The sequence below is a fragment of the Gossypium raimondii genome, chromosome 1 (assembly GCF_025698545.1).
Source record: "Gossypium raimondii isolate GPD5lz chromosome 1, ASM2569854v1, whole genome shotgun sequence".
NCBI lineage: Eukaryota > Viridiplantae > Streptophyta > Magnoliopsida > Malvales > Malvaceae > Gossypium > Gossypium raimondii.
Window position 1 is genome coordinate 35,502,738 of NC_068565.1, and position 27,543 is coordinate 35,530,280.

General features: G+C 34.4%; 1 protein-coding gene and 1 long non-coding RNA gene across 2 annotated transcripts; one reads left to right on the top strand and one right to left on the bottom strand.

The window, feature by feature from the left end:
* Window positions 1–10,976: 10,976 nt before the first annotated feature.
* On the bottom strand, window positions 10,977–11,897 carry LOC105786985 (uncharacterized). Its single transcript, XM_012613449.1, has one exon. The coding sequence runs from the start codon at window positions 11,895–11,897 to the stop codon at window positions 10,977–10,979; it is 921 nt and encodes a 306-aa protein (XP_012468903.1).
* A 9,724-nt stretch (window positions 11,898–21,621) lies between these two features.
* On the top strand, window positions 21,622–23,323 carry LOC128042434 (uncharacterized). The gene is made up of 2 exons (XR_008197836.1): window positions 21,622–21,944; window positions 22,892–23,323. It is a non-coding gene; the product is annotated as an uncharacterized LOC128042434 (long non-coding RNA).
* Window positions 23,324–27,543: the final 4,220 nt, after the last annotated feature.

The following is a 27,543-nucleotide window of genomic DNA, read 5'->3' on the forward strand; positions in this document are numbered from 1 at the left end:
AACTTCTCTTCAAAAATATTTGTTTCACAAAAACCACGCCTAAATATAAATTTGAGGTATCTAAACAATAAAAAAATATATTTGAAATATTTTAATTCTTACATAAAAGAATTTAAAAACTATTTATTTAAAAGCATTCTGGGAAAAAAGATAGGTAGAAACTAAGAGCTCAGCTCCCTAACCTAATCCAACGACTCGCACGACAATTTGTCGGGTGAGCTAAGTAGAGATGGAATGAAACAAAACTGGAAAAAGAAGAGACGACAAAAGACGATAATGAATAAAGCGATTCTAAAATTTCTTTGGACTTGGAAAAGACAAATTTCAGATGTAATTCCATTGATTCACACAATAATTCTAACGTTGACTCAATTAAAAAAAATTAAGTGCTCGAAATAAAAATTTGTAATTTAAACATTTACGTTATATAATTCGATCATTTGAATCACTCCTATTAAAATTATAAATGACAAGATGACGTGGTAGTTAAAAAAATCGACATAATAACAAAGCTTACTTCTCATTTTTATATATTATATCAATTTAGTCATAATTTTTAAAACTAATCCTCAAAATTTACAAATAGTTTTAATTTGATCTTAATTCTAAAAAATTAAAGAAATATATAAAAAATACATAAATATTTTTAAAAATATAATAATAACTTTAAATTTTTATATTAATATTAATATTAAACAAATATAATTATATTAATATTAAATAAACTAAAATTTATGACTAAATTTTTAAAATTATAAGTTGATATAATTTTTAAAAGTCATGACTAAATTGATATAATATATAAAAGTTGAGGGTCAAATTTGTTATTATACTGATTTTTTTAACTGTCACGTCACTTCCGCTTATGATTTTAATATGACTGAACTATATAACGTGGATGCTTAAATTATAAACATTTTATTTTGGATGTCTAAAATAAAAATTTTGTATAATTGAGTGACTATTTATGTATCCTAATTTTAAAGAGAGAATTAATGTATTTGAGATTTTTTATTTCATATTGCAACTTCTATTTTACCAAAAGAACGTCATTAAATTTGCAAAAAAAAAAAGGAATTTCATTATTCAATTTTTAATTATTTATAATTTTAATATATATAAAACTACGAATATAAAAATATATTTTTAAGCGGACAAAATATTTTTATCTATTATATTATTAAATTGAGATTAAAATAATAGTTTTGGTTATTAACTTTTAAATATTAAAACCTTTTTATTAAAATTAAAATTAAAATTACATCTTGTATCCATATATTATTAATGAATATCAAAATAATGGTTAGTTGATGACTAAAAAAAGACTCAAAGTAATCAAAGTACGATTTGTTTGCTCTATGTAGCACAATATTGTTATTTTATTTTGTCTTTGTTTGAAGTTTTTTCACAGTTTTTTTTTCTCCAAAAAGTCTATATTGGGTGTTTTTGAAAGTGGATTTTCATTTTGGAAAAGGAAATGGTGGGGCTCAATATCGAGGATGGGGAAGAGGAAGCACTGCTTTTGCCGATCGATCTGGGTTTATAGAAAGCGACGTATGAGTATTGTTTGGTAGGGTGTTTTCTGATAGTGAGTGTTGTCCATTTTCCGATAATGAATAATATAATGGAAAATCTGTGGCATCCTTTAAGGGGTGTAATAGCCCATTTTTGCCTGGGCCCGTAAAATAAACCAAATAAAATAACAGTCCAAAAATAGTCCAAATACATGGCCCAACGTGGCCCAACCCGTTTTAACCTAAACTACCCAAACCCACTAAGCCTAACCATCAGCCCAAAGTTGACCCAAGCCCAACACAAAGAATCAGAAACCCTAGCCCTTTAGCATCACTTCCTCCACCACCGCAATAAGGCCTCCTCTCCTAGCCACGCCAAGCACTTCATGCACGTAGCGCATCGCCTCCACGCCCACAAGGCGCCAGACGCCTGCATGCCACAAGCAGAAATGCACAAACAACACCAACAAGAGCAACAGAAAATATAAAATAGAAAAAATAGCAGAGAAAAGGACGGATTTTTATTCTTTTTTTGTATTTATTTTTTCTCTTCTATTCGATTCGGATATAAGGCTAATTCAAACACTGTAAACAGAGGGGAGGCATAGAGAATATAAAGAAAAAAATTGAAAGGACTCGGGGTGGCTTTTTTCATTTTTCATTCAGCAAGTACCAGTTTTCTTTTTTTCTCTTATTTTTCGTGTTCAATAATCATTAGTTAAGGGAGAGGTAGCAAAAGAAGAGAGAACGTATCTGGTGACGAGGTTCGGGCCCTCTCCGTCGTTTTTGGAGAACGGGCTTGAATCGGAAACCATCCGAGTGCCCTCGGAATACAAAACGACGCAGGGGACTTTGGTTCCCCTTTTGGTTTTCAAAGTAAACAGATTTGTAGGTTTTTTACCTTTGAGTACGAAGTTTAAACGCCGTCGTTTAGAGCCAATGCAATGGCTCTGAAACAGTGCAGTTTAGAGGCCAATGACCTGCGTGGTGACCCGATCCGGGGAAGGATCCGCGCATTTTGGGCGTTTGGTCCATTTGCTCAGTAGGTCCCTCTATGTTTCGCTCATTTGCAATTTGATTTCCTTCAATTGTTCGTAATTTGGGCCGCATATTTGATTCTGTCTTCATTTGGATCCAAGCCTAAACGGTGTCGTTTTCTGTGATTGATTTTTTTTATTTCAATGCTTGCGTTTAATTGCAGATTTAGTCCTTCAATATTGAAATAGATTTCACTTTAATACGAATTTAATTTCCTTTTTAATTCAATAATATTTATAAGTATAATTAGTCTTACTTCCATACATATATATTATAAAATTAAGCATTATTTGTAATATTTATTTTTAATAGTGTTTAAATTTATTATTATAGTTTAGAATGTAATAAATTATTATTTTCGTTTGTATTTTATTTTTTAAATTCATTATACACCAATATTTTGAGTCAATTGCATTTTAGTTTTGTTTTCTTTTATTATTATTCTAATTTCATTTAAGCTTCGATTTAAAAATAGTTGATTATTACTTTCAATTTCAAAATACTTTTCATATTTAATTTTGATTTCAAAAGTTTTTTAACAAATCAATTTTCATATTCATTGTCTTTAATATTATTTTAATATTTAGCTTAATATTGTTTTAAAACATTTTTGTATAAATTTTATAAATAATATACAAATTCTTTCATATTATTATTTTAATATGCTTTAAATTTATTGAATATTATTTCAAAACTTCTATGGTATATTATATGTTCAAATTTGATATTATCATTGATTCATTTGTTCTTGATACATTTCTATTGGTCACTTTATATCTTTGAATAGTGTATTTTAAAATATAACTTAAATCTTATTTTCATAATAATATTGTATGATTCTTTTGTATATATATAATTTCTATGAAAATATTTTTAGTATTTATATATATAAAATATAGCATTAACTTTGAATTAACTTTTTCCCTATTATATAGTTTTAAACATAAACACTTTGTTACTTAAATTCTATTTATTTTATTGGTTTTATTGGGTGTTTATTTAAGTTTGTATGATGTGATTTAAATTAATGTTGGTATTTGCATGAAATTTATTTAAATGTTTTTTAATTTAAGTTTAGATTGTATTTCATCTTTTTACATTATATGTGTTGCTATTCGATCATGTTCCATTCGTAAGAATTGAATTTTATTAAAGCACTACAATCATTCAAATTCATAATTTTCAAAATACTCGGTATCCAAAATTCTCGAGAGGATTGTGCCCTAACTTACTGGCCTTCAATTCTCCTTGTTGGATTTAAATAACCGAATACCCCCTTTTTCAAATTGAATATAGAAATTTCAAAATAAAAAGCTCATTCTCGAGAATTCAATACGTTGTGTCCTAACGCATTGGATATGACATGTTATTTTCTCGAGACGAGGATTTAAAAAAAAATAAAGGCAATGTTCGATATTTAGGAATTTTGTGAAATCGAACCCTAACTTACTGGGTTTTGATTTTCTCATTTGACCCGAATAATCAAATATCATTCTCAAATGCATGAGTTTTTAAAGTTAAAAGATAAACTTAATTTTGAAAATTAAAAATGTTGCGCCCTAACTCACTGGGTGTGTCATTTTATTTCTTTGAAATAAGAGTGTTTTATTATTCAATTTATTCAAGTTAAAATGATCGTATTTTAAAATCTTTTCAAAATTCTGACATTAAGACATTAAACAATCAATTCGGTACCAATTTTGGGCGTTACGAGGGTGCTAACCCTTCCTCGTACGTAACCAACTCCCGAGCCTATTTTCTTAAAATTTCACAGACCAAAAAATCATTTTTAAGGTGAGCCGATCACACCTCAATAAATGATCGGTGGCGACTCCCATTTTCATTTTCAAAGTCGATTCCTTTTTTTTCGAATTTAAAAATGGTTTCGACAAGGGGTGTTCAGATATTGAATCTTGGGGGGATGATATACCTATTCAAATTCTTTCATAAGATAGATATAGATCGGGTGGTTAATGGAAATCCTTGGACGTTTAAAAATCATCTATTGCTCATCCATCAACTGGAGAATGACGAAGATCCGATGTAAGTACCACTAGTTTCTTCGACTTTTTGGGTACAAGTTCATGATTTACCCGTAGGCTTTTTCTTGGAAACGGTGGCTAAGCAGTTGGGAAACTTTATTGGAAGGTTTTTGGAATATGACTTGAAACAGTTAAATAGAGGGTTAATGAATCATCTCAAAATACAAGTAGAGTTAGATGTTAGAAAACCTTTGAAGAAGAGGAAGAAAATTGTACTCCCATTATCGAAATTTACTTATGTGAATTTTTAGTATGAAAGGCTCACTTTGTTTTGTTTCTTATGTAGTTGCTTAGGCCCTAATGATAAGTTTTGCCCTGTTACATTGAATCGAAGATGAATTATTATGAATTTTTGGTGGAATATATCTCTAAAAGAAAAAGTGAGGAGGGATAATACAACAAACAATGTTTGGCTTCGTGAGGAAGGGGATGATGATTCTAGGGAAACAAATCTGAGTATGCATGGTTTGGGGAGTAATTTAAGGGATGAATGGAGGAGTGATTTGGGGAGTCATATCAATTGATTTTGGTTTTTAATTTGGCACGAGCGCTAGTCGAAGTAATTATTGAAAATTTGAAAACAGAATCTCAATTTTATTTGAAAAAGGAGTCGCCACCGATCTTTTTTCTAGGTGTGATCGGACACCTAATAAATTCTCTTTTTAGAAGAAAAAATTATTTTTAAATTTTTCTAAAAAAGAGGTGATTTTAGGTCTACGTGAAAATCCAGAGAAAATTAGAGTTCGGGAGTCGGTTACGCGCGAGGAAGGTATTAGCACCCTCGCGACGCCCAAAATTGGTATCTCGTTAAACGCACGTTGTCTTAATTTTTAAAAGTTACGAGTTCAATTTAATATTTAATCGTGATCAGATTGAAACACGAGAAAATTTTTTTTGTAAAAAAACAAAATTTTAAAACACGAGAATTTTTTGAAAACATGAAATTTTTTGAAACACGAAAATTTTTAAACACGAGAATTTTTTGAAAACACGAAATTTTTTTAAACACGAGAAAGTTTTTTTTTAAAAACGAATTTTTTCAATTTTTTTAAAGACGTATCGTACTTAGCACGAACCGATGATATTCACTCAACATAGCGATGAAATCATCGAATTAGTGTCAAATCGATTCAATTTAATATTTATTCGTGATTCTATTAAAGCACGATAATTTTTTAAAATACGAAAATTTTTGAATATTTTCGATTTTTAAAAGGGTGTATCGTGTTTAACACAAACCGGTGATATTCACCTAACATAGCGATGAAATCAATGATTTACTGTTAAATCGATTCGTTGCCTTATGCATTAAAATAAAAATTTTTATTTTAAAAATGCAAGTAAAATAAATGTGATAATATTTCTAAATATGTTATTTAAAAGTACTAATTAAATTGAAATGAAACAATAATTAAATATACGAACTAATTTAAAACGAGGATAAAAAATTTCCAATGGCCCGAAATTATGGGCTTGTAGATTGGGCACTTTTCCTTTTTTTTTTTTTTTGGTTTGGGTGAAATTTGGTTCTTTGGCTTTCTTTTCTTCTTGTCTGGCTGTTCTTTGGCTTCTTTGCGTGTGGGCTTGGACAAGCCTGTTGGGCTATCCTGCTATTGGGCCAAACTGCTGGCCTGCTTTCTTTTATTTCCTTGGCTGCTGGAATTGGGCCTGCTACAGGTCTGCTGCTGGTGGCTTGCTCTTTTTTTGCCTTTTTTTTTCTTTCTTTTTTTTTGGGCACGACTGGTTTGTCACGCTCCTTGTCGAATTAACCCGACTGTTTTATTTTTTTTCCTTTTTTTCTCTTTTTTTTTTCCCTTTCTTCTTTCCTTCTTTCTTCCCTTTTTTCTTTTTTTCTTTCTTCTCCGTTCATCCCCTTTCCTCTACTTTCGTCGATGATGCCTTGCTGCCCGGCGGTGTGGCGGCCACGGCGGTGCTCCTCCGTCTCCCCTTTCTCTCATTTTCTTTTTTTTCTTCTTTGCTTTCTTTTTTTTCGCTTGCTTTTTTTTATTTTTTACTTCTTGGTTGCTTTGCTAGGTGTTAGGACGGTGGCGTTGCAGCGGTAGGCACGGTGGTGCGGGCACGACGGCGGTGGTGGGTTGCTGTTTTTGGTGTTTTTTCGCTCAAAATTATTATTTTTTTTCTTTTTTCCTCTCTTGCTTGGCTCCAAATTTTGGGGGTTTAAAACCCCTTTTAAATTGTTGATTTTTCTTCTCCTTTTTTGCAGGTTGCAGGTGGCTAGGGAGGGTAGGCCTACCATCGCCATTCTGCAAGCGCAAGTTGTTGATTCTTTGTCGGAAGGACCAAAACGTAAATCTGAGAAAAGTTTTGGGGCTAAAATGTAATTTCAAGAAAATTTAAGGGTTTAAATGTAATTTTGAGAAATTTTAAGGGTCAAAATGTAATTTAGAAAATTTTAGGGGTTGAAATGTAATTTTGAAAAAGTTTAGGGGTCAAAATGCAAATTTTTTAAAACACAAAATTATTTCAGGACAAAATTCAGTGATTACAGCTGTCCCTCATTGCTCATCGCTGTGAAACAGGGATATAGCAAAGACTTAAAAGCACTGAATTTTGTTCGACCATCCAAAATTTTCTTTTTATTTGAAAAGCAGATATCGAGAATAGCTTGGCGTGTCACCTGAGGCTCAACTCACCTCTCGCAATATGAGTTGATTCTTGAAAAAAGAAATTGAAAATAATACCTCGGCATGCGACCCGAGGCTCAACTCACCTCTAGCAATATGAGTTGATTTTTTGAAAAAACAGAAATTGAAAAATATCTCAGCGTGTGACCTGAGGCTTAACTCACCTCTCGCAATATGAGTTGATTTTTGAAAAAAAGAAATTTAAAATACCTCAACGTGCGACCCGAGGCTCAACTCACCTCTCGCAATATGAGTTGATTTTTGAAAAAGACAGAAATTGAAAAATACCTCAGTGTGTGACCCAAGGCTCAACTCACTTCTAGCAATATGAGTTGATTTTTGAAAAACAGAAACTTAAAAGAAATACCTTGGCATGTGACCCGAGGCTCAACTCACCTCTCGCAATATGAGTTGATTTTTGAAAACAGAAATTTAAAAAATATCTCGGCATGTGACCCGAGGCTCAACTCACCTCTCGTAATATGAGTTGATTTTTTGAAAACAGAAATTTAAAAAATACCTCGGCATGTGCCCGAGGCTCAATTCACCTCTCGCATTATGAGTTGATTTTTGAAATACAGAAATTTTAAAAAATACCTCGGCATGTGTCCGAGGCTCAACTCACCTCTCGCAATTTGAGTTGATTTTTGAAAAATAGAAATTTAAAAAATACATCGGCATGTGTCCGAGGCTCAACTCACCTCTCGCAATTTGAGTTGATTTTTGAAAAAAAAGAAATTAAAGATACCTCGGTATGTGATCCGATGCTCAACTCACCTCTCGCAGTATGAGTTGATTTTTTGAAAAACAGAAAATAAAGATACCTCAGTATGTGACCTGAGGCTCAACTCACCTCTCGCAATATGAGTTGATTTTTTTTGAAAAATAGAAACTGAAAATACCTCAGCGTGACTCGAGGCTCAACTCACCTCTCGCATTATTAGTTGATTTTTTTGAAAAACAAAAATTAAAGATACCTCGGTAAGTGACCCGAGGCTCAACTCACCTTTCGCAATATGAGTTGATTTAAAAAAACAGAAATTAAAATAAATACCTCGACGTGACCCGAGGCTTAACTCACCTCTCGTAATATGAGTTGATTTTTGAAAAAAAAGAAATTGAGAAATACCTTGGCGTGTGCCCAAGGCTCAACTCACCTCTTGCATTATGTGTTGATTTTTTTGAAAAACAGAAACTAAAAAAAAACCTCGGCATGTGACCCGAGGCTCAACTCACCTCTCGCAATATGAGTTGATTTTTTTGAAAAACAGAAATTGAAAATACCTCAGCATGACCCGAGGCTCAACTCACCTCTCGCATTATGAGTTGATTTTTTGAAAAACAGAAATTGAAAAATACCTCAGGATGTGACCCGAGGCTCAACTCACCTCTCGCAATATGAGTTGATTTTTTTGAAAAACAGAAATTGAAAAATACCTCAGGATGTGACCCGGGGCTCAACTCACCTCTCGCATTATGAGTTGATGTTTTTGAAAAACAGAAATTGAAAAATACCTCAGGATGTGACCCGAGGCTCAACTCACCTCTCGTACTCTCGCATTATGAGTTGATTTTTTTGAAAAACAGAAATTGAAAAATACCTCAGGATGTGACCCGAGGCTCAACTCACCTCTCGCATTATGAGTTAATTTTTTTTGAAAAACAGAAATTGAAAAATACCTCAGGATGTGACCCGAGGCTCAACTCACCTCTCGCATTATGAGTTGATTTTTTGAAAAATAGAAATTGAAAAATACCTCAGGATGTGACCCAAGCCTCAACTCACCTCTCGCAATATGAGTTGATTTTTTTGCAAAAATAGAAATTGAAAAATAAATCTTGAAAGAAACAGGGTTTCAAAAAACATCGGGTGAAACTAAAAGCCTTTTTTTTCATTGATTCTGTGCAACTTTCTTCCAAAATTCCTGGCTCTACTGGGATGCCTGTATATGTCATGTATGATGTTATCATGATATGCACGTGTTTATTCTAAATTCTTTTATGCCTACATGATCATGTCATGCACCCTGGGCCGTTTGTTACATGCCCCATTTTCGTGAGGGACTGCATTCATTGCCTCAATCTTTGACTTTTCTCTCAGGTTTTGTACTCATCTTCAAGTTTGTTGAGTGACCCACATTTCTTCGTATATCACCCTCTTGTCCCCTTGTTGAACTTTGTTCCTGCTTTGAGGCCCTTGTATTTATCAAATTCTCATCCAGGTAATGCTCAACATTCCTTTTGTTTAGAGTATGTCATCTTACTATTTATCATTTAAATGAATCAAACAAGAGATGCATAAAAAAACAAAGTAGGCATGAAAGAAATACCTCACATTCAATTTTTCAAAAGCAACAAATCAAAGAAAAACGACAAGGAAGTTCCAATAAAGAAAGCATCATAAAGAAAGGAAAGTGAATTCAATTGCCACAAATGCTCTAGATATCCAACGCATAAACTTCTCCACATTTCTTCGTCAAGGATCTTTTCGAGCATGGCTTCCTATGTAGAAGATTTCAAGCTTCTGAGAATGCTCCAAATATTGTAACCTCGCCATTCGACTCCCCGTTCAAGTCGTCTTTCTCCTTTAAGTTCGAGCCCGTTTCATTAGGACGCCCTTTCGGGTTTTCATCCTAATTTTTTTTGTTTATCAAGACGCCCTTTTCAGGTTTTCATCTTGATTTTTCATTTTTTGTTTTTTCTATTTTTTTCTGCTTTTTTTGTTTTTTTTTTGTTTTTTTCTATTTTTTTAGGCATAACATTTCTTCACAGCATCTGAGTTCACTGGATTAGGTAATTCTTTCCCATCCATTTCAGTGAGAATCAAAGCCCTTATTGAGAATGCCTTTTTTACAACGTATGGCCTTTCCCAATTTGGTGACCATTTTCCCTGAAAGTCTTTTTATACTGGGAGAATTTTTCTTAGTACAAGTTCCCTTTCGCGGAATTCTCTTGGCCGCACCTTTTTATCACGGGCCGTGATCATTCGCTTCTGGTACATCTGTCCGTGGCAAATTGCCTTCAAGCAGTTTCCTTCAATAAGGTTTAGCTGGTCATATCAAGCTCGAACCCACTCTAATTCTTCTAACTTCGTCTCCATCAAGACGCGCAGGGATGGGATTTCTACTTTAATAGGCAAAACAGCTTCCATACCAGAGAGAAAGGAGTGGCTTCCGTAGATGTCTGTACAAAGGTGCGATACACGTACAAAGCAAATGGTAGCTTCTCGTGCCAATCCTTATATGTCTTAGTCATTTTCCCGATAATCCTTTTAATATTTTTGTTGGCCACTTCAACAGCTCCGTTCATTTTCGGGCAATAGGGTGAGGAATTATGATGCTTTATCTGAAATTGCTCACACACTTCTTTCATCATCTTGTTGTTCAAATTCAAAGCATTATCTGAAATGATTCTCTCAGGCAAACCATATCGACATATGATCTTCTTTTTTAGAAACCTGTAGACTGCGGTCTTCGTCACATTAGCAAATGAAGCGGCTTCTACCCATTTTGTGAAGTAATTTATAACCACAAAAATGAATCGATGCCCATTGAAGGCCTTCAGGGAAATTGGTCCTATAACATCTATGCCCCACATAAAAAAAGGCCACGGAGAAGTCATGACATGAAGGGGCGAAGGAGCTGCATGAATTTTATCGCCTTAAACTTGACACTTGTGGCATTTTCGTGCGTAGCTAATACAATCTCTTTCCATCGTCAGCCAAAAATAACCATGTCTCACAATCTGCCTAGCCATAGTAAACCCATTGCATGCGTTCCAAAAATTCCTTCATGGACCTCTTTAAGTATTTTTCTGGCTTCAACAGCGTCCACGCATCTCAGAAGCATTTGATCCTTTCCTCTTTTGTATAGGATATCCCCGTCAAGAACAAACCCAGCCGTTATTCTCCTGATTGTTCTCTTGTCATTCTCGTTTGCTTGCTCGGGATACCTTTGATTCTTAATGTACTCCAAGATGTCATGAAACCATGGTCGTCCATATGACTCCTTCTCAATGCTAAAACAGTGTGCGGGGACCTCATATATGCTCATTTGGAGAGGCATTATTTCTGTTTCTCTGTTTGCTTTGAACATTGAAGCCAATGTGGCCAGGGCGTTAGCCAACTGGTTTTCTTCTTTTGGGAAGTAATGAAATGTCACTTCTTTGAATTCTTTGACCAATTCCGCCACGAGATAGCGATACTTGACTAATTTCGAATCTCTTACTTCCCAATCTCCACGAATTTGATAAATCACTAACGCTGAGTCCCCATACACCTCTAAGATTTCTATTTTCCGTTCAATAGCTGCACGAAGTCCCATGATGCAAGCTTCATATTCTGCTATGTTATTAGTACAGAAGAAATTCAATCTGGCAGTGAGCGGGTAATGGTTTCCTTCCGGTGACACTAAGACTGCTCCTATCCCGTGCCCCAATGCGTTCGATGCCCCATCAAAACTCATTTTCCATGACTGATCTTTTGATGATTCACCTTCGAAAATGCACATCAAGTATTCATCTGGGAAATCAAATCTCAACGGCTCATATTCCTCCATTGCTCGACTTGCCAAGAAGTCAGCTATCGCGCTTCCCTTTATCGACTTTTGGCTCTCATACACAATGTCATACTCAGACAATAGGATCTGCAATCGTGCCATTCTCCCTGAGAGTGCGGGCGATTCCATCAAATACTTTAATGGATCTAGCTTTGAAATTAACCATGTTGTATGATACAACATGTATTGTCTGAGCCTTCGAACTACCCAGACCAATACACAGCAGAATTTTTCAATTGACGGGTACTTTGCCTCATATTCTGTGAACTTTTTGCTGAGTTAATAAATCATTTTTTCTTTTTTCCCTAACTCATCATGTTGCCCCAGTATGCAACCCATTGAGTTTTCGAACACGGTCAGGTACAATATTAAGGGTTTTCCAGAGGTCGGCGGTACTAGCACCGGAGGATTAGACAAATATTGTTTTATCTTGTCAAAAGCCACTTGGCACTCCTCATTCCACTCTCCTAGATTATGTTTTCGAAGGAGTTGAAAAATCGGATCACATTGATTGCTAAGTTGAGAAATGAATCGAGCAATGTAATTCAACCTTCCTAAAAATCCTCTGACTTCTTTTTGTGTACGCGGAGGTGGCAATTCTTGTATGGCCTTTATCTTGTCCGGATCAACCTCAATACCTCTCTCGCTGACAATGAAACCTAACAATTTTCCTGAGGTAGCCCCAAATGTACACTTGGTTGGGTTAAGCTTCAACTGAAACTTTCTTAATGTTTCGAACAACTTCTTGAGGTTGCTAACATGCTCTTCTTCTTCCCGGGACTTTGCAATCATATCATCGACATAAACTTCTATTTCTTTGTGCATCATGTCGTGGAACAGCATCACTATGGCTCTCTGATATGTTGCCTCAGCATTCTTCAATCCAAATGGCATCACTTTGTAGGAGAACGTTCCCCACATTGTCACGAATGTGGTTTTCTCCATGTCTTCGGGAGCCAACTTTATCTGATTATAACCCTAGAAACCATCCATGAACGAAAATAAAGAATGTTTTGCCGTGTTATCCACCAACATATCAATGTCTGGAAAAGGAAAATTATCCTTAGGGCTTGCTTGATTCAGATCACGATAATCCATGCACATTCGTACCTTGCCGTCTTTCTTTGGTACCGGGACTATGTTAGCTACCCATTCCGGATATTTAGATACCTGTAAGAAGCCAGCATCATATTGTTTCTTGACTTTTTCTTTTATCTTTAGTAGCATTTTAGGTCTCATCCTTCTTAACTTTTGCTGAACTGGTTTGCATTCTGGTTTCAGTGGGAGCATATGGACCACCACATCTTCATTCAACCCTGGCATGTCCTGATACGACCAGGCAAATACATCTTTATACTCACGGAGCAAGGCGATCAAATTCTATTTGGTGTTCTCTGAAATGGAAGTCCCAATCTTCACCTCTTGTTTCTTTTCTTCACTCCCTAAGTTCACTGTCTCAACAGATTCTTGATAGGGTCAAATATGTTTCTCTTCTTGTTCAACCATTTTTAGTAAGTCAGAGGACGAGACACAATCTTCAACACTTTCTTCGGCTTCGAATTCTCCTAAACAAACAGCTTTCTCAAAATCGATTCCAGGACTTGTAACGGGATTGTTCATGCCATGGATATCTGAGCACCTGAAAGGTGAATGGGAAATAAAACTATAGAGGAACATAAAAGTATTGGAATCAACATACACAATGTTATAAAATGATATGAGATACATGGGGATAAAGGATATGAAGCGAGGGGGTAATTATGAAACTGATGGAAATGAAAAGATCATGACAAAATGCATCTTCATTAATGTTTCATTGAAATGATAAAGAGCAAAAATAAGCTCTTACAAAAGGAATCTCACTATTTAGGGGCACACAAAATAAATGGAGAAATAACATTGGGCATTACTCAGGAGAGGACTTAGAAACTACAAAAAGGTCCACAGTAGTCCAATTGTTCAAAACATATCCTGGAGGGCAGGGGTGTATCGTTGAAACATCCTCAATAGTATCACTCTCGTTGAGTTCAGCATCCATAGCTCTAGCTCTTAGACGTATCCTATAAGAATGACGTGATTTCAAGACTTGTAGTGTTGCAACTGTGGATTATACGGTTTTGGCCTTAGTGAATGATTGGGGTGATATGCACATGCAATGAATGAAAGAATGAATGACCAATGAATGTCAGCCACACATGAATATGCAAAAAAAAATGGTGTTGATTTCAAGATAGCCCCATACTTAGACGTTTCATTAATCAAAAGAGTCCATTACAAAATATTTTGCCAATGAAAATGCCCCTAGTGTTTAAGTCCCATTGTTTCCCGATCCTAGTCAAGTCTTCGAGGTTATTCTGTCAAGCATTCGAAGTCACATGTTTAGGAAGATCGGAGATATATCCTTCTCCTTTTACTTTCTGGGTTCTCAAAGACCAATCTCGAACTACAGCATTTTTCTCGGTTACTTGCGTAATTGACTCATCCATCAGAAACTCGTTTTGGGCAACCAATCTCTAATCAACACATTCCTAATAAAATGCCTATGATGCATGATGAGAAATGAAATGAAGACAAATAAACTAAAGTAGCAATCACGACAAATATAAACAGAGGAAAAACTATGGAAAATCTAACAAATTAAGCTATCTAAACATGCATTTTGGGGAAACCGACCTACGTTTTTTTTTTGTTTTTACCCCATTATGCTTTACAAAATAAACTTACCCCACATGATATTCTACCCGATCCAATTTATTAAACAGACCTAATTCTCTTGCAAAAACAAATATAAATGGAAAAAAAATAAAAGGTAAGAGGCGTTTCTCCCATGTACTTATTTTGGTAACTATCTAACGGACAGAGGTTCGACATGGCTCTAATCGGGTGGCTCATACGGTTCACTATATGCGGTTTCGGTTCTAGAAAGGTACTCGAATTGTCTATACTGTCACCTACTAAGGTTAGTACGGAGCCTCGGTCATCACCTATCATGGGCTCGCGAGCTCAATTCGAGGGATTACATTTACTTATGCCTATGCGGAGGGACAAGTTAACTCACGAAAGCATAAGTCATATGAAACCCGGAAGTATTTCACTAGCCTGTGCGGAGGGACGAGTTAACTCACGAAGGCATAGCGTTTATTTCCACTTAAACGGATGGAGCCCGGGTAAAGAGCTCATGTTACGCAAGAATGCAAGTGCACGGTGTGTGAGGAGAAACTCACAAACCTTTTTATTTTTTATTTTTACTAAAAAAACAAACTAAAAAACTGTAAAACTTAAAGCTGAGAAAAAAACGAAAAAATAAAACGAGTTAGAAAAATATTAATTTGTAAACAAGATGAAGATGCATGACTTTTTTAAAAATAAAATTTAAAGATCACGATTAAAAATTAATTTGAACAAGAAATTTTAAAAATTTTGACAATACGCGTTTAACATCAGACTTGACTCTAAAAAAAAAAAGTCCCCAGTGGAGTCCCCAGCTGTAGCGACCTAAAAAAAATTTGGCACAGGCGCTAGTCGAAGTAATTATTGAAAATTTGAAAACAGAATCTCGATTTTATTTGAAAAAGGAGTCGCCACCGATCTTTTTTCTAGGTGTGATCGGTCACCTAATAAATTCTCTTTTTAGAAGAAAAAATTATTTTTAAATTTTTCTAAAAAAGAGGTGATTTTAGGTCTACGTGAAAATTCAGAGAAAATTAGAGTTCGGGAGTCGGTTACGCGCGAGGAAGGTATTAGCACCCTCGCGACGCCCAAAATTGGTATCTCGTTAAACGCACGTTGTCTTAATTTTTAAAAATTACGAGTTCAATTTAATATTTAATCGTGATCAGATTGAAACACGGGATTTTTTTTTAAAAAATGAAATTTTGAAACACGAGAATTTTTTGAAAACATAAAATTTTTTGAAACACGAAAATTTTTAAACACGAGAATTTTTTGAAAACACAAAATTTTTTTAAACACAAGAAAGTTTTTTTTGAAAACGCGAAAATTTTTTAAACGCGAGAAAGTTTTTTTTAAAAATGAAATTTTTCAATTTTTTTAAAGACTATTGTACTTAACACAAACCGATGATATTCACTCAACATAGCGATGAAATCATCGAATTAGTGTCAAATCGATTCAATTTAATATTTATTCGTGATTCTATTAAAGCACGATAATTTTTTAAAACACGAAAATTTTTGAATATTTTCGATTTTTAAAAGGGTGTATCGTGTTTAACACAAACCGGTGATATTCACCCAACATAGCAATGAAATCAACGATTTAATGTTAAATCGATTCGTTGCCTTATGCATTAAAATAAAATTTTTATTTTAAAAATGCAAGTAAAATAAATGTGATAATATTTCTAAATATGTTATTTAAAAGTACTAATTAAATTGAAATGAAACAATAATTAAATATACGGACTAATTTAAAATGAGGACAAAAAATTACCAACGGCCCGAAATTATGGGCTTGTAGAGTGGGCCATTTTCCTTTTTTTTTCTTTTTTTGGCTGGACTGGGCAAGTTGCTGGCTTGCTGCTTCCTGCCTGGCCTGTTTGTTGGGCCTGCTGCGTGTGGGCTTGGGCAGGCTTGCTGGGCTGTCCTGCTATTGGGCCAAACTGCTGGCCTGCTTTCTTTTATTTCCTGGGCTGCTGGAATTGGGCCTGCTGCAGGTCTGCTGCTAATGGCCTACTCTTTTTTTGCCTTTTTTTCTGGTTTATTTTTTGGTCATTGCTTTTTTTTTCTTGGGCTGTCTTTCTTCTTTGGGCTTCTTCTTGATTGGGTCAGATCACGTGGTCTGGTGGATTAACCCGATGCTTTTAATTTTTTTCCTTCTTTCTCTTTTTTCTTTCCCTTTCTTCTTTCTTTCTTCTTTCCTTTTTTTTTCTTCTTTCTTTCTTCCCTTTTTCTTTTTTTTCTTTCTTCTCCATTCACCCCCTTTCCTCTGCATTCGTCGACGATGCCTTGCTGCCCGACAGTGTGGCGGCCAAGGCGGTGCTCCTTCATCTCCCCTTTCTCTCATTTTCTTTTTTTCCTCTTTGTTTTCTTTTTTTTTGTTTTTGTTTTTTACTTTTTGGTTACTTTGCTAGGTGTTGGGACGGTGGCGTTGTGGCGGTAGGCATGATGGTGCGGGCACGACGGCGGCAGTGGGCTGCTATTTTTGGTGTTTTTTTGCTCAAAATTGTTGTTTTTTTTCTTTTTTTCTCTTGCTTGGCTCCAAATTTTGGGGGTTTAAAACCCCTTTTAAATTGTTGATTTTTCTTCTCCTTTTTTGCAGGTTGTAGGTGGCTAGGGAGGGGTAGGCCGGCCGCCGCCGTTGCAGGCGCAAGTTGTGCTAGTTACTGTCAGAAGGACTAAAACGTAAACGTAGTAAAAGTTTTAGGGCTAAAACTTAATTTCAAGAAAGTTTAGGGGTTAAAATGTAATTTTAAGAATGTTTAGGGGTTAAAATGTAATTTAGAAAAGTTTAGGGGTTGAAATGTAATTTTAAGAAAGTTTAGGGGTTAAAATGTAATTTTAGAAAAGTTTAGGGGTCAAAATGAAAATTTTTTTAAAACACGAAATTATTCCAGGACAAAATTCAGTGATTACACATATCAATCTGATTTTGGTTTTTAATTTGGAAGGATATTAAATTAATGTTGATTTGAATTGAAATGGTCTAGTGAAATGAGTCGAATTAATATGGAGCACGATTTTGAAGATGATACAGTAGAAAATGTCGAAGGGAAGATAAGGCCTAGAATTGACGTGTCGGTTCCTAATGTTTCTGATTCTCTGATTCATTAGGAATCCTAGTTGAGCAACATAATGTTCACCTTCATCAGATATCGACGATTGCTAATGGGCAAGTCGATAGGGAGCCATGAAAATCTTATCTTGGAATACTCGCGAATTAGGGAGTACGCGGGCAATTCGGAGGCTTCGGTTCATGCTGAAGTCTATTAATCCTCAAATTGTCTTCTTGATAGAGATTAAATTAAATGGTGTGCATATGGAGAAGGTGCGCAGGAGTTGTGGCTTTAAGAATGGGATTCATATTCAGGCGGAAGGCTTTAAAGGGGGGTTCAGTCTAGCCTGGAATGGTAATGATATAGTAAATGTTCATAGCTTCTCAAAAAACCATATTGATGCAGACATTCAAGAGGTGGATGATAGTTTGAACTAGAGATTTACAGGTTTCTATGGAGCCTCGGATGTTAAAAATAAGGAGGAAAGTTTGGATTTGCTTCGACGATTAAGGAGAAATTGCGATCTTCCATGGATAGTTTGTGGAGAATTTAATGAGAACTTGTACTTCCATGAAAAGATTTGAGGAATTCTAAAGGACGAGAGGCAAATGGAGAATTTCCGAAAGGTGTTAGAAGAATGCTAGTTGGTGGATGGGGGTTTTTCGGGACTTTGGTTCACTTGGGAAAGAGGGAATTTACTAGAAACTAACATAAGAGAACGACTGGATAGGGGAGTGGTTAATTCAGAATGGTTGAACTCGTTCCCTAATTTCTCAATTGAACACATATCTCACTCTTTTTCAGATCACTGCCCACTTTTAGTCTAAACGGACCAGGTTATAAAATAGGGGACACGAAGAAAATTCAGATTTGAAGCCTGGTGGGTTTTAGAGGATTCTTGTGAAGAAGTAATTCACTAAGTATGGGAGGCCATGACGGGTAACGTCTTGTTAAAAATGGACTCTATCAGAAATACCTTACAAGAATGGGAAAAAAAATTAAAAAGAAACGGAGTGATGTAACAAAAAAGTTGAATAATAGATTGGAACTACTTACAGAAGCGGAAAGGGATGATGAGACACTTGCAGAAATTGTTGATGTCAAGTTACAATTAAATTGGGAGATGGTGAAACAAAAAGTGTATTGGGAATAGAGGGCTCGAGCAAATTGGTTGAGAATAGGAGATAGAAATATTGCGTTTTCCCACAAGTTTGCTTCCCAAATGAGACATATGAATCAAATCAGGGGATTGGAGAATGACTCGGGAGCGATAACTAATAAAGAGGACGAAATGGAAGAAATTGCTCGAAATTATTTTAATGATTTATTCACCACTAAAGGCATTGGAAATATGTAGCATATATTGTTCGGAGTGGAGCGATGAATAACAGAGGATATGAATCAAATGTTATTAGCAAAGTATATGCCTGAGGAGGTGTTTATTACTCTGAAAAGAATGAGACCAACTAAAGCAACTGGAAGTGATGGTTTTCCAACAACTTTTTCCAGCAATTTTGGCATATTATCGGAAGGGATGTGAGCACTTTTTGTCTGAATAGGCTGAATGAAGGTATGTTTTTGGAATTATGCAATGTTACAAATATTGTTGTTATTCTGAAAATTGCTCAGCCTACGAATTTGTCAAACTTTAGGCCTATAAGTATTTGTACGGTTCTTTACAAAATTATTTCTAAAACTGTGGCGAGTCGATTTCAAAAAGTTTTATAATGTTGTATTGATGAGGCTCAAAGTTCCTTTGTTCCGAGAAGGCTGATTACTGATAATGTTCTCATTGCTTATGAAGTTTTACATGCGTTCAAGCAAAAAATAATAGGAAGAAAAAGCTTTTTGATGTTAAAATTGGATATGAGCAAAACATGTGATTGAGTTGAATGGTCCTTTTTATGTCAAATGTTATTTAAGATGGGTTTTGCTAGCTCGTGGGTGGATTTCATTATGCATTGCATAAGTTCAATAACGTACTCAATTGTGGTTAATGGCAAAAAGGGAGAGAAATTTCATCCTACTAGAGGATTAAGGCAGAGGACCCATTAAGTCCCTATCTATTTATGGTGCGTAGTAAGGGCACTACAGCAAAACAGGTTTTTAGCGGCATTTTTAGCGGCGTTTGGACAAAAAACGCCGCTATAGGTCGACAACTAGCGGTGCCTTTTGAAAAACGCTGCAAAAAAATTAACCACAATGCCGTCGTTTTATGTTTAGATTTAGTGGCATTAGCGGCGTTTTTTGAAAAACACTGTAATAGATCAAGCATTAGCGGCACTTTTTGAAAAACACCACTAATGGTCGACCTTTAGCGGCGCCTTTTGAAAAACGCTGCAAAAAAATTAAGCACCCTTAGCTTTAGTGGCATTAGTGGCGCTTTTTGAAAATCGCCGCTATAGATCGAGCATTAGCGGCGCTTTTTGAAAAACACCGTAAAAAATAAGCACAACGCCGTCGTTTTATGTTGAGCTTTAGTGGCATTAGCGGTGCTTCTTTAAAAACACCGCTATAGGTCGAGCATTAGCGGCATTAGTGACGCTTTTTGTAAAATGCCGCTATAGGTCGACCATTAGCGGCGCTTTTTGAAAAACGTCGCAAAAGAAATTTTATTTGTCTATTTATTATTTAACTGGTTTATTTATATTAATTAAAATACAATTTATTTTTAATTGAATATTTAAATTCTTAATGACACGTAGAAAAAATTTGAAAGTAAAACATAGAAAAATATTTGTTAAAAATGAAAAAATTAAAATACTATTATTTAAAATAATTTTAAATTTTTTGGGTGCATGACTGATTGTTTTTAATTTATATATTAAATAATTTCTTATGTAATTGTAAAAGAGATAGTATTAATTTTAAAATATTGAATTAATTATCATTATAGTTTAGGGTTTATGGTTTAGGGTATATGATTTAGAGTTTAAGGTTTAGGAGTTACTATTTTCAGGTTTATGGATTATAGGTTTAGGGATTATGGTTTAGGGTTTAGGGTTTAAGATTTAAGAGTTACTATTTTAAGGTTTATGGATTATGGGTTTAGGGATTATGGTTTATGGTTTATGATCTAAGGTTGGGGTTTAAAGTTTAGGGGTTTATGGTTTATGTTTTATGATTTAGGGTTTAAGGGATAGGGGTTTAGGGTTTAGATTAATTAGTGTTTTTTAATCAAGCCTTTTTCACCCTTATTTGCAGGGTTCTTAGAATGTCATATGTTCGTGCTCGTGTTAGAAACAAGTTTCAGACACTGATACTTCAAGTAAAATCAAGAGTCAAAGGAATAGAATTATCCTTTCTATTAACCAACCATGAACTTCTTTCGGATTGATTTGATCCTTCTAATTTGTTCGATTCTATCGTAACATCATAAGCTCTGTCTTCTTTAATACAAAAAACTATGTATTATTCATCAGGAAGACATATCCAGCTCAAGTTTTCATATTATTTAAAATTATTTTCATTCACAATTATAAATTTTACAAATTAAATATATAGTGTGGAACAAAACAAATTTAATTTAAAGGAATTTAAGAAATAATTAAACCTTTCAAATATAGAAACAAAGAAGAAAATTGGATTGAATCTTTAAATATTTAGTAGTATCAAAGGCATTAACGGCGTTTTTTTCATAAATGCCGCAAAAAATTAAGCAAAAATCATTTTGTTTTAATAAAAATGGCGCCGTTTTATTGGATTTCTTAGTGGTGTTTTTGGTGAAACGCTACAATATGTCGGGCTATAGCGGCGCTATCCTAAAAATGCCGCAAAAAGTTATTCTGTTTTTATTAAAACGGCGTCTTTTTATTTGATTTTTTAGTGGCGTTTTTGGTAAAACGCCGCAACATGTCGGGCTTTAGCGGCGCTAGGTGAAAAACACCACAAAAGGTTAATTTGTTTTAATCAAAACGAAGCCGTTTTATTTTATTTTTTAGTGGCATTTTCGTCAAAATGCCGCAATAGGTAGGGCTTTAGCGGCGCTACCAAAAAACACCGCAAAATGTTATTTTGTTTTAATCAAAATGGCGCCATTTTTGTAGGTTTTTTAGTGGTGTTTTCAGTTAAACGATGCAATATGTAGGGATTTAGCGGCGCTATGGATAAACGCCGTAAAGGTTGATTTCTTTTAGGCAAAACGTCGTCGTTTTGCTTTCCTCCATTTTACCCAACCAATAAACCCGATGAACCTTATTCATTTCCCCCTTCTTCTGAATTTCATTTCCCCCTTTTTCCCAGTCTGAGATCCTTAAATTTCACCCAAAATTTGCAGCCCAACCTTTTTTCCTCTGTTTTTTTTCCTCAACCTGTTCTCCTTATTCCTTTTTCCCCCCGAAATCCTTAAGTTCCACCCGAAATCAGTAGCCTAACTATTTTTCCCTAAATCGGTAGCCTTGAAATCAATATTGAAGGTTTGTTCTCGTGTCTTGATTTGTTTTTTTTCGTATGGATTTTATATTATTTTTGGTTATGTTTTAAGATGTGCGTATCTATATTTTAGCTTATTATTGCTCAAAAATGGTGAACTTGGATTCGACTGATAGAAAAATGGATATGGGTGTTCATGGTTGTTCATGGCTGTTCATCTTTGTTTCCATAATTACAAATGAACATTTTTTAAAATAATTTTTGGAGACTGTTCGTTGGAATTTATAAAATCTAGGGCTTTCAGTTTCTACCAAGTCGAATTGGAAAGGCTTAATTTTGACTGTTAGGCAGCTTGTCGAAATCTCGTTTAACTATAGATCCATTGAGTCATGGAAAGTTAAATTTTAGTCTTCATTGTCCTTCCGTGTAGTTGGAATTTCAGCAGTGTTTCTGTTTTCAAATTAATTCATGGAGCTGTTACTCGTGAGTTTGACCATTTAGTGTTATTTGGGTAGTATTGGTAGTTTTAAAACTTGAGAAATTTGCATTTTAGGTTTTAGGCTATTTAAAAGAAAAAAATACTGATGGAATTATGTGGCGGCCTTGTTGCATGGTGATTATGTGTTTGATGCTGTTAAGATTGAGAGATTGTGTTTGCCCCCGGTATCCTCTAGATGAAATAATGTTATTAAGTTAGACTCTGAGTAAGTGAGGTGCAAAGGTCAATAATCTGTAATATGATGGTATTGTAATTGTTCTTCGTAACAAGTCGGTGAAATTGCAATCTGTCTCAAAGATATTGAAGTGTTAGTTCTCATATATAACTTCATGTTATGGATCTATTTGTGAATATATCTTCATGTTTTCGATCTAAAAAATATTTCCTGAATTTGCTGGAGCTATTTGAATCTTGCCCAATCTTCATTTCTTAATTCTAATGCTGTAACTGTTTCCATTGAATTTTGATTTTTTTTCTTCCTAATGCTTGTAGGAAAATATCAATTGCTTGCTCGGCAAGAGACAAGTAATTTCTTCTTCTGCATTATTTCTTTTTGTTCAAAATATTTGGTTAAAAGTTTCCTAACTTTGTCATGTAATTTACTCTACTATCCTTTTATCCTAGCTACCATCTTCCTATTGCTTTCCTGCTTGTTATCGGTTTTACACTGTTTTCTTTTGGGAAAGGGAAGGCAGGGCTTGGGTCTTTGGTTGTGTTATTATAAATGATGTAGACTGCAGGGATCTTGTCTGGTTCGATTCGAGCTTCAAACCCCAGTTTTAAGTGTTACTAATGTATGTTTGAGATAACTTTCGAAATATCTTGTTTCCGGGTTCGGGTCTGGTGAGATTGATAATTCAATATTATTGGTAAATTTGTTTTTATCTTGCTTTTGTGAGAATAAAAATACAATGGTTTCCCTTTTGCTTGTGTTTTTATCTTGGTAAATTTGTGGCACAAAGCAACATTTAGTCTTTCAAGTTGATAATTTTTTTCAATTCATTAAATATTATTATTTTTGTCTAGATTAGCTCTTGAACTAAAATGTCAAAAATGTAAAATATTTATTTTATATATCATCATTAAGAGATGTTCATGTGGCACTCTGAGATTGTTCAATATATAATTTTAAAATATATAAAAAGAGCTCTAATAAAAATAAAAAATAAAAACTATAAAAGTTTATTTATCATATCATTAAATTATTATTAATAAAATTTATTAATCAATGTTTTAATTGTTATTTTAAGAAAAAAATTCAAAGTAACGTGCAATTTTCTTCTTCCAGTTTTAATTAATAATTTTAAACGGATAAAGTCTCATTAAGTAAATTATTTAATTTACTTTTTAATTTACATAGCTTACATAAATATATATCACATCAAAACTTACATAACTTACATAATTTACATAACTTAATAACTTTTATATATCATATCATAACTTACTTAACTCACATAATTTACATAACTTAATAATTTTTATATATCATATCATAACTTACATAACTCACATAACTTACGTAAATTAATAACTTATATATATCATATCATAACTTACCTAACTCACATAACTTACATAACTTAATAACTTTTATATATCATATCATAACTTACATAACTTACATAACTTAATTATACTTGTAAATAAACAACTTACCCGTGTAATTTATTGTCAACTTTAGACGTCAAGAACTACGAAATTGACCAGTCTTGGATGAATTTGTCAAGGGTAAGTAACGACTATTGAAATGGAGTACAAACTTTTCTAAATTTTGCATTTCAAAATGCAAGCCAAGAGAATATGATTCTTTACCCGTGTAAGAAGTGTGGCAACATCAATTGGCATTTTCGTGAAGTTGTCTACGAATATCTAATTGTTGATGGGTTTATTCGGGGGTATAAAAAATGGATTTTCCATGGACAGTTCACACTTAGTAGAACCTCTTCAACGATTAATCTGGCTTATTCTCATAGTGCTTACCATCAGTCTGTTAGAGAAGATGATATGGAAGGTATGTTGCGGGATGCGTTTAATATGCGCAGTCATGGTTTACAATCTTTCCACCCGACTTTGTTGCATCCGATGATTGTAATCATGGTGGAAATGCTTTTACCGAAACAGGAAGAAATGTACCTGATGAAGAGCCGAATGGAGAAGCGGCAAAGTTCTACACGTTACTTAATGAAATGAATGGAGAACTTTATGAGGGATAAAAATTTTTAAAAATGTCCTTCTGTATTCATCTTTTTCAATTAAAATGTTTGGGAGGGTGGACCGCAAACTCTTTGACAATGCTGTTAGATTTTTTAAGAGATATGTTTCCGTTTGTAAAAATCCCTCATTCATGCAAAGATATGAAGAAACTGATAAAAGATTTAAGCATTGGGTGCAACAAAATTCATAGTTGCCCAAATGACTACATGTTGTATTGGGGTGATCGAAAAAACCAACAGTCTTGTCATGTATGCGATAAATCTTGTTGGATGAATAAAAATACAGAAGATGTGAATGAGGATAAAAATGGTGCACAGTCAAGGAAGAAGCCAATTAAGATTTTGCGATATTTTCCGCTAATACCAAGGCTTAAAAGGCTTTTCATGTCGTCAAAGACAGCCGAGTCTATGATGTGGCACCATGATGAACGAACCGATGATGGATTATTAAGGCATCCTGCAAATTCTTTAGCGTGGAAATCATTTGACAGTAAATTTCCAAGCTTTGCAAGCGATACTTGGAGTGTGAGGCTTGGGCTAGCATCTAATGGATTTAATCCTTATAAAATCATGAACACATCGTACAATACTTGGGCTGTAGTGCTTGTTCCTTACAATTTGCCTCCATGGATTTGCATGAAGCAATCTTCCTTTATATTATCTATGATTATCCCTGGAGAGAAAGGTCTCAGAAATGATATTGACATCAATTTGCAACCACTTATTGAAGAGTTAAAACAATTATGGGCGGGTGTTGAGACATATGATGTATTGAGAAAGGAGAACTTTAATTTACGTGCAGCTTTGTTGTGAACTATTAATGACTTCTCGGCTTATGTCAATTTATCTGGTTGGAGTACCAAGGGATGTTATACTTGTCCTTATTGTGTTGCGCAAACATGTTCGAAATGGTTATATAATGGGAAGAAATTCTCTTATATGGGGCATCGTCGGTGGTTACCGAGAAATCATAAATTTAGATTTCAGAGTATTCTATTTGACGGTACTGAAGAGTTCAGAGAAGCTCCTTTGTAGACCATTGGATCTGAAATCTTGTTCATGTTGAAAGATTCAGTTATGGGAAGATGAATCAACCACCCAACACACAAACAAAGAGAAGATCGAGGGATGAATCTGATGAAGAGGATGACCCTAATGAGGCGGACTTGTGGAAAAAAAGAAGTATTTTTTGAGTTTCTTATTGGGAGCAACACATTTTGCGACACAATCTTGATGCATATTGAGAAACTATTTGCGAGAACATCATTGGAACAATTTTGAATGTCGATGGAAAATCAAAAGACAATATTCAGAGTCGACTTGATTTAGTTCACATGAAAATTCAGCGTGATCTTCATCCCCAAGTACTTTTGAATGGGAAATATCGGTTGCTGCTTTCTATTTTTTCAATTTCGAAGAAAGAGAAAGAAGTGTTCTGCATGGTCTTGAAGGATATAAAGGTTTCAGATGCGTATGCATCAAATATATCTCGATGTGTACTATGTCACATGATTACCCAATGTAATGAAAGCCATTTGTGGCAAAGTTTTGAATGTTGAAGAACTTGAGAAAGTACAAGATCGAGCCGCTTTGACTTTGTGCAATTTAGAGAAGATCTTCCCACCTTCCTTCTTCACTATTATGGTGCACTTGCTAATCCATCTCCCTCATGAAGCAATACTTGGTAGACCCGTTTTCTATCGATGGATGTATCCTATAGAAAGGTGCTAATTTATTTGTAAATTATTCATTCATTCACCTCTATGCCTTTAGTTACAACTTTTGATAATATTGTATATCGTGTTTAGGTTCCTATCCAAATTGAAGTCTTATTGCCGTAATAAGCGTATCTAGAAGGATCAATTGCTGAAGGTTACTTGGCAGAGAACTGTATGACTTTTTGTTCTAGATATTTAGAAGATGTTGAAACAAAACTTAACAGACCAAGTAGAAATGTTGGGCTCACTGATCATAACTTGGCCGAAACTTATTTATTTCAAAGTTAGGAAAACCAATCAGCAAAGTTGAAATTGTAGAATTAGATGATAGATCGTGGGTAGAAGCACATCGATATGTTCTTTTTCACCACGATTCAATGGAACCATTACACAAGTAAGTTCTATAATTTGAGAAATATTCATCTTTTTAATTTGTTTATCTTCTAACAAAGTAAACCTCTTTTTAACATAGTGAGTACAAACAAATCTTGAGATCTCGTTCACGCTCCCGAAGATTACAACATCGAGAGATGAATAAGTTATTCACAGAATCTTTTCATGAATGGTTAAGCCAAATGGTATGCAATTGAAGCTTTCATTTATAAATAATAATGTTTTCTCATAACATTTATAATTACTCAATTTACTTTCGATTCAATAGGTTTGGAGTCGGCAGGACATCAATGACGAAGTTAAATGGCTTTTCGAAGGTCCGAATAGAGTAGTAAAAAGATATAGTGCCTTCCTCATCAATAGATTCAGATTTCATACGAAATATCGCGAGAGATTGAAGAGAACTCAAAATTGTGGAATAGTTGTTAATTCTTCAATTACAAGGTATGCTAGTGCTAGGGACAGTAATCCTGTTGAGGGAAATGTGGAGTATTACGGACTTCTTACTGACATTATTAAGTTTGATTACTATGACAAATGGAAAGTTGTCTTATTTCGATGTGATTGGGTCGATATTAATAATTCTCGTAGAATTAAATAAGATCAATTTGGTTTTACAATGGTGAACTTCTCTCGATTGATTCACACTGGACAACAATTGATAGTTGAGCCGTATGTATTTTCTTCTTAAGTGAAACAAGTTTTTTACTCGAAAGATCCTACTGATAAGGGTTGGTACGCTGTACTCCGTAACATCCCTAGAGTCTTATTTGACATGGGCAATGGAAGTAGAGATGGCATCGGCGAAAGATCAGAA

What these genes read in the sequence shown, in the direction of transcription:
- LOC105786985 (XM_012613449.1), bottom strand. Translation starts at nt 11,897, where the DNA reads ATGGCACGATTGCAGATCCTATTGTCTGAGTATGACATTGTGTATGAG.